We start from the raw sequence: 17368 nt of genomic DNA, 5'->3' as shown, positions 1-17368 counted from the left end.
AGAGCACTGATTGGTCCATTTTATAGAGCACTAATTGGTCTGTTTTTATAGAGTGCTGATTGGTGCATTTACAAACAGCTAGCTAGACACAGAGCACTGATTGGTGTGTTTTCACAGAGTGCTGATTGGTGCATTTACAAACATTTAGCTAGACACAGAGAGCTGATTGGTGCATTTACAAACTTTTAGCTAGACAGAAAAGTTCTCCAAGTCTCCACCGCACCCAGAAGCTCAGCTGGCTTCACCTGTCAGTAGTTTCCAAACTTTAATCACCAGGGAGACCAGTTAAGACACAGATTATTGGGACCCACTTCAGAGTTTGTGATTCTGTAGGCCTGGAATGGGGCCCAAGAATTTGAATTTTTAACAAGTTCCAGGTAACACTGATGCTCTCTCTAGGGACCACATTTTGGGAACCACTGCTCTGGGTCTCTCCACTTGCAGATTGGCCCACCTGAGATTTGTAGTAATTTCAGACCTCTTGTTAAAGGAGACCTTCCATCTTCAGAGGAATGATGATCCCTATCTGCTTCCTGAACCACCAATTTGTAGGTGGGATCCAGATATGCCCCTTCCTGTTTGACAAGTACAACACATGCCCCTGGCTTTGTGCATCTCAGCTCAAATCCTCCTCCTCTCAGGCCAACCCTGCCCCTTCCTTTTCCCCAACCCTGTCTGACTGACTTCATTCTTTCTCATCTATCCCTATCCCTTCTCTGCTTAACGTCAAGGTGAGCCTTAAATCTCCTTCTATTCCATTGCACCTGAGATACTCCCACCCACCTTGCAGTTAACTTGCTATACCCAGGTTCAACTCTTCATCCCTAGAAACTTCATTCTGCTTCTTTCTTTATCTAAGGCAATTCATTACTACACCTACAATTAATACAATTAACCAAATTCTTTCCACTTTGATGTCACTTCCTCTCTTAATCCTAACAGACTTAACTCTCCAAGTTCCATCAGTGTCTAAGTATATTTCTTAAACTCTTGCAGAGATTACTACCTGGGTTCCATTATTTGTTCATGGTATTGTTTCTAAGTTTGGAACTGAAAAAGAAAAAATTATTGGTCAAATAGCAACTGCAAATACAACTGAGATCAGCACCCGGCTTACCATAAACAAACCACTGCATCTGAAATCCTTTCTCATGGCGGCCAACCCCATCTGTAAGGAGCAGTACTTGAAGCTTGGAGCTTGTAGTACTCCCTGGAGGGGGCAGGTCTACTCCACAGTAGCGTCCCATCCGCCGTGGTCCATCATAGAGCTGAAATAGAAGAGAAACTTCCCCATGTAAAAACACATGGTTTGTTGGATGGAAAAAGCCAAGTCTACCCAAGTAGCAAAAGCTGTTCCTGAGATAAATCTGCTGAGGTGGGTCAAGTACACAGAACTCAACATAAGAATTAAAAATTGAAAATTGCATAGAGAGGGTTTTAGAGATGGATCTGCTTCCTAAGCCCAATAAATTTGGAAACCCAACTAGTAACTTTTGGTTTTATGTCAACATATCAAGTCCAAAGTATAAGTCAGGCTCAGAATAGGGAAATAGTAGGCATTCACATATTAACAACACATAGTGGGGCTCAATGAATAGCAGCTATTATAACTGTAAGATATAATTTTAAAATATTTAAAAATGTTTATGGGTACATAGTAGGTGTATATATTTATAGGGTACATGAGATACTTTGACACAGTAATACAATGTGTAATAATCATGTCATAGAAAATGGGGTAGCCATCCCCTCAAATATAATTTTTAAAATAAATGCTACCTGTAAAATAATCAAACATTTTAGAAATGTATGAAAAAGGAAAATACAAACATTGATTCGACTAAAGACAAACACTGTTAATATTTCATTAAATCCAAAAATTTCTCTTGATACTTTTTTCATTTGTATATACGTGTAATATACCTATTTGTGCAGGTGTATATATGTGTTTATACATTTGAGCTACGTATTTAATTGTGTTTCTTGTTTTTCATTGAACATATCACTAAATTGTCTGTGTAAACCTCGGCATAAAATGCCACAAATATAATGTATTTATATTATAATTCTATTGTTGTTTCATATAAGATATTTCCAATCTTTTGCTGATATAAATAGCTGTTTGATACTTTAAATGTTTCTTTTAAATGATTCCTAGAAAGGGAATAACAAACAGTATAATCATATGGCTCTCGATAAAATATTATTAAATTTCTTACCAGAAAGTTTATACCAACTTATCCTCCCACAAGCAGTTAACAGAGGTGTTTCTTTCAGCAGAGCTTTGTCAATTATGATGACGATCACATTTTAAACTAGTACTGGTAGTGAAAAATTGCTCTTTGGTAATTGTCCTAATTTGTGTTATTTTGATTACTTTGACATTGAAGGATTTTTTTTTTTTTTTCATGTTTAGGGGCATTTAGATTTCTTCTCTTGGAAATTGTTTACTGATGTCTTTGCTCAATTTTCCATTGAGGTATTTATACATCCTCAAGGAGAAATGGAGGGTGCAAGGTTGTGTCCCCTTAACCTACCTCATTTAATGATTTTATCAGCTGTATATCTCCAAACTGAAAAATAAAAATTGAAAACCTCTCTACTATATCTCTTCATTTGAGAAAGGTAATGGCAATCCAACAAGACTGGCTTCCTCGGGACTCAGGCCATTACATTTTCACCCAATCGCCTTCATGTTCCCTTTAAACACTTTGTTACAGTTACCCTTGGGATACGCTGCCCGTGCCAGTGAAACAGAAAATACCTGGCAATGGACTCATGGATTTCCTTGAGAGTACATCTACTTAAGAGTATGTGTGAATGTCTGTGTGTTTGCACGTATCTGTGCATAAATGTATAATCTGGATTCAATAAATTCCAGACTGATAAATTATTTTCATTGAACAAAATGTTATGACATGAAATATTGTTTGAAACATATTGATTTGAGTGTGGAGAACTTTACCACCAAATGTTACAAAGCACCTCCATGGAGCCGCCCCTAATCCCTGCAGTCAGGCATAAATTAGTCTGCCTTTGAAAGTCCTTAGCTTTTCATCTGTGCTTCTTTTGTGGAAATGGTCACATCCCCAGGCATTCTTGTTATGGGCTTGTGTGTCTTACCTCTCCTACCGATTGTGAGTTGCCTTAAAGCACAGACCACCTCTGGCCTTCCCCTCACTGCCCAGAGCAGGCCTTTGATAAAGGCAGCTTCCCCATGCATCTCCAATGAATGAACCCAGTGATTCCCCCACCAGCTGTATCTATTTTACTAGGACCCAATCTGCATGATTACTTGCACTCTGTATAGTTAGATAGGTAGTAATACCATACAATCCTCACTTTCAACAGGCTCCTCTTAGACCGTAAAGGATTTGGATCCTTTGTGCCACTCAGTAGAAGGGAGAACCAGGCAAGGGCCTTGTTCAAGGTCAGGATAAATTGCAGATTTTTAAACCTTGACCTGTCTCGTTGAGTTCTCAAATCGGCTGCTCATCATATGTGCTTGTGAGGTTTCAGGGAAGTCGGCAGAGATTTTTAAAAAGACAAGCTCAGAAGTCCATTATGTGATACACCCCGAAGTACTAAACCTAAGCATTTTAAGCAAATGAATAAAGATAAGTTTTATTTTTCAGGTTTATTGCTGTAGCTTCCCTTTTTTTTTTCTGTTTTTCATACGCTGCTTTGAATGTGTATATTTATTATCAAGTTTCTAATATTCTACACATTTATCAGAAAGCTCCCCTACAATGAAGAGGGGAGAATGAGAGAAGAATAAAGCAACATAAAAAGAAGAGGAAAACGAAACGGAACAGAAGCTTTTCACCTTAGTGCTCAGTCCCACCCTCTCATGCAGCCGGAGAAACGGGAGGGCAAGAGGCCAATCTTGCAGTCTGTGCTTCTAAATCCCTGCTTCCCTGCAGGAGATTCATCTCAGCTTTAGAGTTTTTCTTAATTCTAGGGCATGAAGTCCAGTTCTAAACTAATTAGCACAGAAACAAACATACTGCTCCCAAGTAGTGGAGTAATTAGCAAGCCAATGCTCTACCGTCTTCCACCCCCAAAATCTTAACCTTCGGATTGTAATTTAGTGACCACAGCATAAATTATTTCATTTTTGTCAGGCCTCCGAGCCAAGCTAAGCCATCATAACCCTTATCCAACAAAACATAAGATTTCTCCATAACTACAATCACCTTAAGCTCGATGGGTCTTACGGAATACTAGGTCACAACATGTTGAGGAATCATATTTCAATTCTGCACAAGGTCATGAACAACATAGCATTTTTGCCTCTCAGCTCTGCAAGGTTAAGAGACGTGGCATTTTCACATGACTTAGAGGAATTGTTTTTTTTTCCTTCCTTCCGGATAGGATTATGCATTGAAGGAGACCCCTGAATCTCAGCTGTTCAGTGGTCTTTTATAACACATTGTAAAAGTACTGGGTGGGGGTGGAGGGGTTAGGCAGTAGGTTTGGGGGGCAACACTGATGAATGACAATTCTTTTATTTTTGCCTTTGAAGGGGAGAAAATTATGCATTAAAATAAACATCAAATAGACATTTATGAAAATGCTTAAATATAATGCCCTATCAAGTAATAAATAAATGTGTAGAACAATGTCTCGAAAAGGAAAAAAAAAAACCTCATAACTCATTTTTTAAAGTTTGTAGTTAATAAAATCAGGTTTTTTGTTTATATTCGCACAGATGGGTAATGTCACCTCTACAATTCATTCTCGCACAAATTGACCACCCAAAACCACACAAAAAGGAACAGGCATTTTTCAAAGTATACAAATACAGGTTACCATGGAAACCCGTCTCACGGATTCTGATTCTGTTTTCAGAGCAGAATGTTAACCACAGGACGTTCCAGCTGTGACTCATTGCAACTACTGACAAGCACGTTGGAGTGGCCCTGCTTTTAGAGAGCCTAAAGATCTACTCAGAGTGAGCAATACTTGAAGTTCTGAGTTACAGAAAGGAAACTAGTAAAACCTAAGAAAGATTGTGATTCTCACCTTGAATATGCAGATCTAATTTCTGTACTATGTTTACGGGTATTTTTCTAAATTACTAAAATAATGCTTACATTTTCAAATTGGCCATTAAATGTATCTTCAGATGTGGAGATGTGTGTATTACAAAACCTTCCTCGGTGAAATCTTTTGTTATTCTCTTAAGGAGATTACTCATTTAGGATTTTCGTGGCTTAGGTCCCCCCACCCCCACCCTACCCCAAAATATCTCAACTCCTCTTGACACACTCAGAGAGGAAGGAAATCTCTTGCCTGAGCCACACTTAACCAGTTTCTATCTACTTCCTTTGTGCGGGTTTGATAATTTGGCACGTAGTTTATAATACCATTAGTGAATTCAGACTCCAGTTGCAATAGGAAATGATCTGTGGACTTCTAAATAGGAAGGACCCATAACAAAGGGTAGGATATAAAACTGAAGACACCAAGTGTGGTCAATCACTGATAGAGATCCAATTTTTTTGTAAGATTGAGGGTACTTAGGAGTCACTGCAAGTCAAGTTCTAAGTGAGCAGAGACCCACGCATTCCACTCCACCTGTCCCCTCAGTAGAAGTCAACTTTATGAATTGCAGGATCTCCAAGAACAAAAATATGCCTTTTAAGTGCCTTGCTTGCTAAATTGTTTTATGGCTACAAATTTAAAACTGTAATAAATTAAAAGTTTAATTAATTATATATATGAGCTTGGGATGTAGAGATTAATTTTTTTCTTAACTATTTTTCTGTTTGTTTGTCTGAGACAGGATCTTGCTCTGTTGCACAGGCTGGAGTGCAGTGGTGCAGTAAGGTTCACTATAGCCTCACCCTCCCAGGCACAAGCCATCCTCCTGCCTAAGCCTTCTGGTGGCTGAAACTACAGGCATGCACTACCATGCCCAGCTATTTTTTATTTTTTGTAGAGACGGAGTTTCGCCATGTTGCCCAGGCTGGCCTCGAAATCCTGGGCTCAAGCAATCTGCACACCTCGGCTTCCCAAAGAGCTGGAATTACAAGTGTGAGCCACCATGCCCAGCCCCAAACTCATTTTAGAATCTCAGTGAGTGACAATTAAAACTCAGCTTTTCTGTTTTAGATTGACATCTAATTCATACTGTTTGTAAATATTGTTTCTTTTATTTCCTGGAAGGTTTCCTGGAAGAAAATTATTTTTTATAGATCAATTTTAAGAATTAAATATAGTCCATGTAGAAAAAGCAACTCAAGAGTTTCTTTAGGATGTTATCATTAAAGCATGGAGAAACTTCTGGAGAATAACTTGGCCCATTTCCAATTATAAATCTTTGCAAATTCCAAAAAATCTCTATTCTTTAGAGCTTAATATGTAATTGAAATAATTCATCTGCTGTGAGGAGAAATTTTAGATGTAGTAGAGAATTCCCTATTCTTTCTACAGAATAAAAATTCTAGTCAATGAAAAGATCGTTAAATTTTTGAGAACTATACTCAATGATTTTATAGAATGGCATTTTGAAGTCAGTGTCACTAATAGAATATTATATTTCAATCACAAGCAGGAAAGTCATTTTATTGTAGAATGTACTAGATTAATGTCAATGTGGCCAGAGCCAGGCTCTGTGTTCATAGTCCAGTTCTAAAATTTAGAGAACACAATTTTGTGAAAATTATTGAACTTCTTCAACCTAAAATGTCTTTATCTATAAATTTGGCACCATAATGATACTTATCTCATAATATTGTTGCCAACAGCAAATGAGATAAACCGTGTAATAGGTTTGCTATGAGGCCTGGCATGTGGAATGTGCTCAAAATGTTACTCTAACACTTTGTCAGAGGCAAAGGGAATCAACATTTTTTCCAGAGAAACCACCCCAAAATAGCTATGAGAAAAGAAAGATGTTGGGGATTAGAGAACAGGAGCTGACTCATGTAAAATAGTTCACAGAAATCATCACTGGCAAGGCAGATGGGGAAGTGATGAATTCAGTGAGGAGGTGGAGGCCATTCCTTGCAGTGTGTTGCTATGACAACTTGGGCACTGTGGAGACTGAGGCATCCCGGACAGCCATGCAGAAACCAAGGCGAATCATCATGTGTGGGTTGGAGATAAGTATGCTGTGTGTGTGGAGGGGACTGCAGGAGGACAGATCATGCAGGGGACAGCAGCAAAGGAGTTAGAAAACCAGAGGCTGTTAAGGCTGCCATGGTGAGGTGGATAGAGTCCATTGGCAAGCAAAGTGGCTCTCGTGCTAAAAGTGAGAAGCATTTCTTCCTGTTGCAGCCTCCCCTCCCCTCTGGGTCCTACCCAGCCCTGTAGTTCCCACTGCTGAATCACTGGAGCTCCAGAAGGATGGGACCTAGGGAATTCTCAGGGCATCTGCTCGGACGTTCCCCACCCCAAACAACCACCACAGCAGGATCTATGGAGAGTCCTCAATAGGGCGATCATTAAAAATGTTGATACTGAAGTTTACACTCACATCTCCTGGAAAAACTTGGAACTTTATCCAAGTTTAGGTTACTTTAAATTTGAAGGGCTTTGAAATGTTTCTGCAACAACAGTAGAAATTGTAAAACAAGAATCACAGAGGCTAGGCGTGGTGGCTCACGCCTGTAATCCCAGCCCTTAGAGAGGCCAAAGCTGGTGATCACTTGAGGCCAGGAGTTTAAGACCAGCCTGGGCAACATGGCGAAACCCTGTCTCTACTAAAAATACAAAAAATTAGCCGGGTATGGTGGTGTACACCTGTAGTCCCAGATACTTGGAAGGCTGAGGCAGGAGAATCGCTTGAACCCCAGGAGGTGGAGCTTGCATCACTCGGTGCCAAGATCGCACCCTGCACTACAGCCTGGGAAACAGAGCAAGACTCTGTCTCAAAAAATAAATAAATAAATAAAGAAATAATAAGAATCACAGAGGAGATACAGGGTTCCCATTGGGACAAGTCATGCCCAAAGGGGCAAATGCAAAATTAAATCATGGTGGATAAATGAGGCAAATATAGAGGAAGGCTGATAAGCAGAGCATGGTTAATCCCAGCTGACTCCAAGATGGCCCTCAGGAGGCTAAGTCCCCTCCATAAGGCGCATGGCCACTTATAGCATGCTCCCTGAGATAGGCACAGGAAAAGCTGCCTTGCCATGTGCCGAGAGGGTGGGGCAGGAAATATGAAATGTCATCTGAAAGTAACCATTACTCATAATGCTGGGCTTTGCATGAGAGCAAAAACCCCATCGAAAGACCACATTTTGAGTTACTTGGTGTCACTCTGAGTTACAGGTCTGTCTCATATAAAAACCAGTGTTTCCTTTCTATATGGTGGCTAGTTGCTGTCTGCTCTTACTAGTGAATTTGCATTTTTATTTCTGCTTTCTATATACTACTCCTGTTAGATGCCACAGTTTGGGTCTGTTTATTTTTTAAATCATTGTCTAATCATGGATGTGGGAAAACATTTAACTACAAAGATACTTATCTCAGAACTGTTTATAATGGTAAAGATTTGAAAAGATTCTAAGTGTTTCACAACAAGAATTGGTGGCTATATTGTGATGATGGGATGTGCAATGTTGAAAATGACATAATAAATAACATGGGGAAATAGTCACAAGCTATTGTTAGGTGAAAAATGTTATTATGGGTTAGTGTGTACAGAATAATCTCCTTTGAATATTAAAATAAAATAAATATACAAGGAGCGATGACAGGAAATCAATACCACCAAATATTAGTAATAGTGATATAATTTAGGATTTTTTAATCTAGTTTTTTCTACATTTTCCCAATTTCCTATAATGACTATGAATTCCTTTGTGATCTGATAAATTTATTTTTAAAGCAATATCTTTGGGGACCTATTGACATGGCAATAGAGATATGCATTAGTAATGCTTCTCCAATCTCAGAATTTCAAACCCTTTCAGAATTTCAAATAAACACCGGGTCTACTAAAAATACTATATTGTCTATCTCCATAATCTTTTCTTATGTATCTCAAGGTTATACGTAAAAATTAATCCACTGAAATGTTACCATGTAAGGTAATCTGCTCCAGCATTAATTTAAAATCATATTTTGCCTATAATGCTTCCTTTTATCATAACTAGTTTATTATTAGACTAATTATTTATAAAAAATTATTTCTTTATTCCCATGATGTGACTATTACCCATTGCATGCCTATATCAAAACATAGCATGTACCCCGTAACATATACACCTATGTACCCACATAAAATTAAAAGTTTTTAAAAATAAAAATGTCTTCAGATGTTCAGGGACTGACAGCTTCATGTAAACATAAATTTCAATAGTCACTGATGGAGCAAGGGCTTCTAAATCCCTCCCTAGTGGTAAGTGAAATGCTTTGAAAGCCAAGCATACTCTCCTATGTATACAAGAAAATTTAATTCCATAAACCTCAGCCTTCCCTCTACCAATTGTCCTGCTACAGTAAAACACTGAACATTTATTATTATTATTATTATTATTATTATTATTATTCTGCCTCTTAAAATTCTCACCACCTGCTGCAGACGGTCTCAGGAACAAAGAACCTGGTTCACAGAACAACGTGAAATCATAGACCTTTGAGCTGGAAGAACCCGGAGGACTGCCATCCGGGTTCTCCCTGTAGACAGTGACAGCAGGAAAAGAGAGTCTATTAAATAAAGAGCCTGCCAGGCATGGTGGTTCACGCCTATAATCCCAGCACTTTGGGAGGCCAAGGTGGGTGGATCTTTTGAGGCCAGGAGCTCGGGACCAGACTGGCCATGATGGCGAAACCCCGTCTCTACTAAAAATACAAAAATTAGCCAGGCGTGGTGGTGGGCGCGTGTAATCTCAGCTACTCAGGAGGCTGAGGGAGGAGAATGGCTCAAATCTGGGAGGTGGAGGTTGCAGTGAGTTGAGAACGTGCCACTGCACTCAAGCCTGGGCAACAGAGTGAGACTCCATCTCAAAAAAAATAAAGAAAGAAAGAGAAAATAATAAACAAACAAACAAATAAATAAAGAGCCAATGTAGGAACTGCAGGGTAAAGATGTTGTGTTTAAACAAAATTCTGTAATGTTGCAATTGGAAATCTTTCCCATTTTAAAAAGTAGAAAGTCAATATAGTTAACTGAAATCCACAACTGTGATTACCAGTGTTTAACATTTAGCATTTTGCTCAATGCATGCTTATTCATACCATAAGCCTGTCTGATGGTGGAAGAGACCTTTCGGTCGCCCTGCCTTTGGCCAGTCTGAGGAGAAGAGCAACCTGAGGTCAACGAGCAAAGGCAGTGTGCATAGGACAATTCAAGTTCTGAGTATCTAATTGAATTGTTACTGCTTCAGGGTAGTTTAGAAATTATTTTAGGTTTAATTATTATTCATCCTAATTCTGTTCTTCACGTTTGAAGAGAGGAAACATGCAGAGTTTCTTTTGAATCTGAGAGCAGAGGCTCTTTTGAAGGTTGGAATGTTTGGTTCATTAACTGCTGCAAATTAATGCAATTATATGAAAATCCTTCATTGTGAAAGATGCTCAGAAAAGATCAGCATTTCTTTTTAAGGAAAGGGATTTTGATCACACTGAAATAACATTTCTTCTTTCGATTTTTTGTAATTAAAAAAATCACATTTTCCTCAGGCAATCTTAAAACCAAAATTTCTTCTAAAATGCCTCATGCTAAACTCAATGACACTACAAAGCATCTGGCTTCACTAACAGATATATTTCATTCTAAACTTTTTTTGAATCCAGGTATCATGCTTAGTACGGAGCTAGACTCATATCTGGTATTAAGATATAAATTGAAATGTTTGGTACACTCTTCCCAGCTGTTATGCATGTTTTTGAATAGCAGCTGAACTTAGAATTGTAATAGCTTATCTCTAAGCTCTAAGCAAAATGCAAAAGTCCCAGAAGCAAACTTCCTCTGACAGACAGTTCCAGGAAGCATGACTCATCTGCCCAGGAAGCGTTGGAGGTGGAGCCATAATCAAAGTCGGCTCAGATCGACTGCTGCTCAGCCGAAATCTCATCTGCCTCTCTGCGTCTCGCCAACTGGAAAACAGGATGTTATCTACAATCTCAGTGGCTTTTGCAGGAAAACTGAAAGGCAGGAGAAGCAGCACTACTTTCAACACAGTGGGGCCAATTGATGTTAATTACAATTGGGCAGGCTGCTCTGGAAACCACAGATTTATTTACCGCAACACGCTATAGAGCAAGGACCCCAATCCCCAGACCGGTACTGGTGGCATTAAACTCTCATAGGAGCATGAACCCTATTGTGAACTGCACATGGGAGGGATCTAGGTTTCACGCTCCTTATAAGAATGGAACGACTGATGATCTGTCACTGTTTCCCATCACCCCCCAAGTGGTACCATCTAATGCAGGAAACCAAGCTCAGGGCTCCCACTGATTCTACATGATGGTGACTTGTATAATTATTTCATTATATATTACAATGTAAGAATAATGGAAATAAAATGCACAATAAATACAATGCACTTGAATCATCCCCAAACCACCCTCCCACCCCACCCCGGTCCGTGGAAAAACTGTCTTCCACTAAAATGGTCCGTGGTGCCAAAAAGATTGGGGTCTCCTGCTTCAGAGAGCAAAAAATAATCCATGAGTCTATGTTTATGTTAAAATAACCATAGGTAACATGTATTAGCACTTATTCCGTGCTGGTCATTATTGTAAGTTAAAACTCGTAGCAGCTCTGTAATGCAGATAGTATTGTTATCCCCATTTTAGAGTTCTGGAAACTGAGGTAGGTAGAGGTTTAGTAATTTAATATTTCAAAAGGCATCAACTACTCAAGAAGAATTTTTCCTATTTACTTCATTGGCAATTCTTTTCTTAAGAATAAGCATTGTTGGTCAGGCGTGGTGGCTCATGCCTGTAATCCCAGCACTTTGGGAAGCCAAGGTGGGTGTATCACCTGAGGTCCAGAGTTCGAGACCAGCCTGACCAACATGGTGAAACCCCGTCTGTACTAAAAATACAAAAATTAGCCAGGTGTGGTGGCAGGCGCCTGTGATCCCAGCTACTCAGGAGGCTGAGGCAGGAGAATCATTTGAACCTAGGAGGCAGAGGCTGCAGTGAGCCAAGATCACGCCACTGCACTCTAGCCTGGGCGACAGAGCAAGACTCTGTCTCAAAAATAAAATAAAATAAAATAAAATAAAATAAAATAAAATAAGCGTTGTTAAACTCAAGGATACAGCAAGTCTTTATTCTCTCTAAAAATACAGAGTAACCGAAACAATTTTTAAAAAGATAGGGACAATACGAATGCTCCTGTTAGTCATTGAAATTAAAATTTTTTTCATTATTTTTCTTAACAGAGCTTTGAGTAAAATAAGTGGACAAAAATTGTTGGTTTTATCATTTGTCATTTATCCTTAGTGAGAAGGGTCAAAATGCATTAACCAAGCAGGCAGCAGACAGAAAACGAGGAAAATTAAATGTGTTAGAAATGAATCATTAATTATGTCTCAAGCTACAGAATTGAAGGCTCTCTATTTGTGAATTTCTCTACACCTTACTAAGGTGTTTCTCCTACATCAGCATCAGTGCAAATAATAACAGTGAACATTTATAGATGTGTTTGCTATTTGCCAGACTTTGTTTTGGCTCTTTACATATATGGACTCGTTGACTCTTATTACTTCGTTTTACAGAAGGGGAAAGTGAGGCACATAGACACTAAGGAACTTGCCCAAGGTCACCTAGCTACTAAGTAGTGGAGTTGGGGTTTAAACTTCATTCTGAAGTTACCTGCTTCACTCTGAAGCAGGTACAGAGACTACCAATTTAGCACATTCTATCATGTGTCTGGGTGCCCAGAAGACATTCTCTTGTGAGTGAGTGCTAGAGGACTTACTACATCTTTGTCATTAGTATCCCACCATAGTCAGCAGATAAAAGAGTGCTGGCTGAGGCAGTTCTAATTCCAGCACCTCCCCTCTAAAACAATAGAAAGCACAGTACCTGGAGCTGTTTTCAATAGGGAGCTAAAGACTGGGGTTTACCTTTAAACCAAGCAATTTGGAAACTGAAGAATTGTCCTTGGCACCTGTTTGGAATCTGTTATGCCGTCATGTGACCAGCAGTGATGTGCACTGCAAACACAAACGTTGATTTACGCTTCACTTATTAGAGACGACGCAAGGCCTTTACAAGGACAGAAGAAATTTGCCTTTAAACAGATTCTGAGGGCACACAGAGAAAGTAAAGCCCTTATGGAGATGTCCATGAATCAAGTTAGGGAACTCAGAAGAGAAAGAAAATAAAATGTGAACTCTGCCCAGAAAGGAAGCTAGACCTCGCCAGGGAGGAGCCACCGCTCCTAACTGGCAGGGCACCAGGAATGGAGAAGGCATTTCCAAGAGATGGAGGTCGACTGGTGTAAGGGTGAGGACCATTTCCTGAAGTGTCCCAGGAAGAAGCTGAATGGCCAGGCAGGAGCTGGGCTCTCTCCAGAAGGGGCGTGGAGGGGAGTAATAAGCATTTCCTGAGGACTCAATATTTTCCAGGTGTCTGGATTCTTATCTTCATTTTACGCACGAGAGAACGAAAGCAGCCAGACGTTAAATTCCTTGCCCAAGATCACAGCTGGTAAAGAGCTTTGGAGCCAGGTGGACTCCAGAGCCCACACTCTATTCATGCAGCACTGAGTGTGAACGTAGGTTCACCACTTTCTGCAGTGATGACACTTCCTGCACTGATATGGTTCCCATCTCAGTCCCTGCTCTCCTGTGGGCATAATTATACTCAGTTACTGGACTACTATGGGGATAGGCAATTATATCTATCAAAGTATCCGTAGTAGTGTCTAGCACATGACGGGCATTCCATTAATGACAAATATTATTGCAATTCTCAAAATAAACATCTGAGATGCAAATAACTCTCTAATACCTCATGAACTTCAAAGTTTGCTTGTTTGTATGAGGGGAAAATGAAATAAACTTGGAAAATATCCCTAGAATAATGTTTTCCTGAGAATGTGGAATACAAATGTCCAATAGATGTTCATTAATCAGACTTCTGGGCAAAGATGATCTCTTTGGGACTAATCTCCCCTGGTGGTTGTCCCTGCATGCAGTTCTATCAGGCTATATTCTAATGTCTCCCTTTTCTTCATCCTGTTGTTCATCCATCTTTGTCAATTGTACCTCCTAAGTTCTCTTAAATCCTTCAATCACATGCTTCTTCCCCAGCAATGGTGAAGACCTGGAGCCCTCTCTCTCCCTTGGCCTATAGCAAACCTCTTACTGGGTCTTCACCATAACTCTTACCTCCCTCCAGTTTATTCTGGCAGTCAGAGCGATTGTTTTAAAAGTGCAGATCTGACCACACCCTTGAAAGACCTCCTGCTGCTCTCCAGGAGGTCACCAAAACTCTTAACGTGCCCACCCTGCTCTGCAGGCCAGGTCCCGTCCACCTGAGAGCCTCACACTGCTCTCCTTCCCTCACATCTCAAGCCTCCTGGCACCTGGTGTGTTATTCATCCTCAGGGAGGCCTTTCCTGACCCACAAAGGAGTTCAGTCCCCATCTCATGCCTTCTGGGTACACCATAACTTTCCCTCCCAGCACTTAACACTGTCTGAGGTTAAATTTTTATTGTGTGATAAATTGATTAAAGTGTGTTTTCTCCATTATTACAAGGAAAACTGATGATAAAACAGTCATATGTCCACAGCCTAGGTGTCTAAAATATATCCTACTGACTGGATGCATGGATAAAGGAATGAAGAATGTATATTTAGGATAGTGACAGCCTGAGGAAATACCACAGCAAACACAAAACAAAACAACAAACCCTGCTTAACTGTGTTTAATTTGGCATATCCCAGATTTATTAGAATGTAGGTCTCTATTTGTGAAACATCTATCAACATTTGTGGCAGAGACAGTTATGTGGCTTCCGCAAATTGACTTCCCCTTCCTTTGGTTTCATGAACTACCACATGGAAGCCAGGAACACGTACCTGCCTTTGACTCTGATGTGATTAGAAATAACCTAGTGTTGCAGTAAGCATCTGTGAATGTATGAGTTCTCCATAACAGCTAGCATCACTTTAAGTATTGACAATATCCCATGAGCCTGATGTTTCTTGGTCGTGGTATATGGAAAATGTTGTTCAGGCTATAGACATGGAGAATATGGATGTGAAACTGAAAGATTCAGGGATAGTGGTGATTTTTTTTAATCCATTAGTCCACTTGGAATGCATTATTTTGCAACTGAAAGGAGGACATGGGAGTGCAATAAACTGTGATATAAGCATCTGGGGTGAACAGGATGACATCAGCAAGGATTTGGCAAGAGATGAAATGCACCTTATAAAGACTGGAGAGAAATGCCTTTGATCGAAGTCCCCCGCACAATCAGGAGGACTTGAAATGGACTTTAGTGGAAAAGGGGAAGGAATAAGAAAATGAGTTAATGGAAGATGACAGTGGCCAAGGTACCCGATGAGGAAAAGGGAGAGAAAGTTTAGAATCAGAATACAAAAACTGTAAAGTGAATCTGACATTTTTAATATAATGAGGTAAATGTAATAACAGTATGACCAGGCCTTGGTGAGATAAAATACATAACTCAGCCATAGCAATGGAAGAGTAAGTCCTCATTGGAAAGTAACATTTAATAGCAGGCAAATGTATGTTAAGAAGATGCCTATTAAGATACTTTTCCCTCCCCAGGAGACAGCATTGAAGTGAGGATAAAACAGGCTATTTTGGTGGAAGTGGGCTATGAACAGTGGTCTCAAGTGCTAGACCAGGGGCTTGTGCAAAGCTTGCTCTTGGGGAATCCTCAAGGATTTGATTAAGTCTGGGGTGAGGACTAGGAATAAATTTTTCTAACAAGATCCCCAGATGATTCTGGAATGCAGGCAGATTTGGTAACCAGTTATAAGGACTTTATCTTCCCACCTCAGCTTCTTTTCAGTACAGACTGCAATCGTTTGAAAAGGAAATCTATCAACACTAATGTACCAAAAGAGATCTACAGGGGTGGTAACAGGGAGACTGTTTCAACCATATGGACACCTATGAGATGTCTTCTTCCCAAAAAAATGTAGCATTTGTTGAATTCTTTATACGCTCTCCTCATATAAAGGAGACAGTGAAGAGAAGTGCAACTCTGTACTAATTCCGGCGAGCAAAGAAGTGGTTGTTAATACGGAAGTGACCAAAACATTAGAAGACAGTGATCCCTTGCCTTAACTTAGAGCCTGTGATGGCTGACCACTTAACAGGACTAAGGTTTTGGGGATTCAAACTTCAAAACAAGATATAAACCTATAGATTAAAAAAAAAAAAAGTAAAAAACAAATGAAAAAGCAATTGAAAAACGAAAGAAAATTCTAGAAAATTGGCAAATTCTGAAAACCTAAATTCTCACTACAAAATCAGGAATAATTTTGCAGGGGTGCAAAAAAAGGAGAACCCTCTAAAGAAATCAATCTAAGCAGAAACCCAAGGGTCTACATGGGAACTTTCTGACCATTTTATGGGTACACATACAAACTAGCTAAACTTTGGGAAATGGCACAGAAAAATATTGTTGAACATTAGAAAAAAATGTCTAATTTTAAGGCTGTGACTAGGGCAAATGAAAGATGGAAACATGGATGGGATTGATGCTTTCAGAAGAGAGTGTGATGTCAATGAAGAGGAGGTAGAAACATGCCTAGTTTGATTTTGAAACTGGAAGAAGACACATGGAATTCCCGTTTAGAAGATAAAACAGTCAACTCCTTTCAGTGAACTTTTCCAGGCTTAAGGGAATTACATTCCACGGCACTGAAAGGTATAGTCGTCACAGGGCTGATTTTGTAATCTTGGTGACTTCATGGGTGCTTAATTTATAGTTAATGATTTTGACACGGCCATAAAAAAGAGCAAGATCAGGTCCTTTGCAAGAATGTGAATGGAACTGGAGGCCATTTTCCTTAGCAAACCAGTGCAGGAAACATAAAATCAAGTACTGCATGTTCTCACTTATATGTGGGAGCTAAGTGCTGAGAACACAGACACATGACGGGGAAACAACATGCGCTGGGGCCTACCTGAGGGTAGGAGGTGGGAGGAGAGAGAGGATCCAAAAAAATAATAAGCACTAGGCTAAATACCTAGGTGATGAAATGATCTATGCAACAAAACCCCGTGACACAAATTTATCTATATAATAAATACGTTCGGGGTATGTGTACTACTATTAGGGTAGTGCACATACCCTGAAATTAAAAGTTAAATTAAAAAAAAAATGTTTTAGCTTTCCAGCAGAATCTATGCCCCTGCTCACAGGTTCTGCTTCTGCCCAGAACATAATCTGTGAACATCACT

General features: G+C 39.6%; 1 protein-coding gene across 1 annotated transcript in view; it reads right to left on the bottom strand.

Annotated features, from left to right (window-relative positions):
• CUBN (cubilin (intrinsic factor-cobalamin receptor)) overlaps window positions 1-17368 on the bottom strand; it is a 347579-nt gene that overhangs the window by 221511 nt on the left and 108700 nt on the right. The window contains exon 28 of the mRNA XM_011968102.1: window positions 1118-1268. Coding sequence (XP_011823492.1) covers window positions 1118-1268 — 151 coding nt within the window. The remainder of the gene's footprint in view (window positions 1-1117; window positions 1269-17368) is intronic.

Source organism: Mandrillus leucophaeus, unplaced genomic scaffold (assembly GCF_000951045.1).
Source record: "Mandrillus leucophaeus isolate KB7577 unplaced genomic scaffold, Mleu.le_1.0 Scaffold83, whole genome shotgun sequence".
NCBI lineage: Eukaryota > Metazoa > Chordata > Mammalia > Primates > Cercopithecidae > Mandrillus > Mandrillus leucophaeus.
The sequence above is the reverse complement of the archived record's forward strand: the minus strand, read 5'-3'. Positions and strand labels throughout refer to the sequence as shown.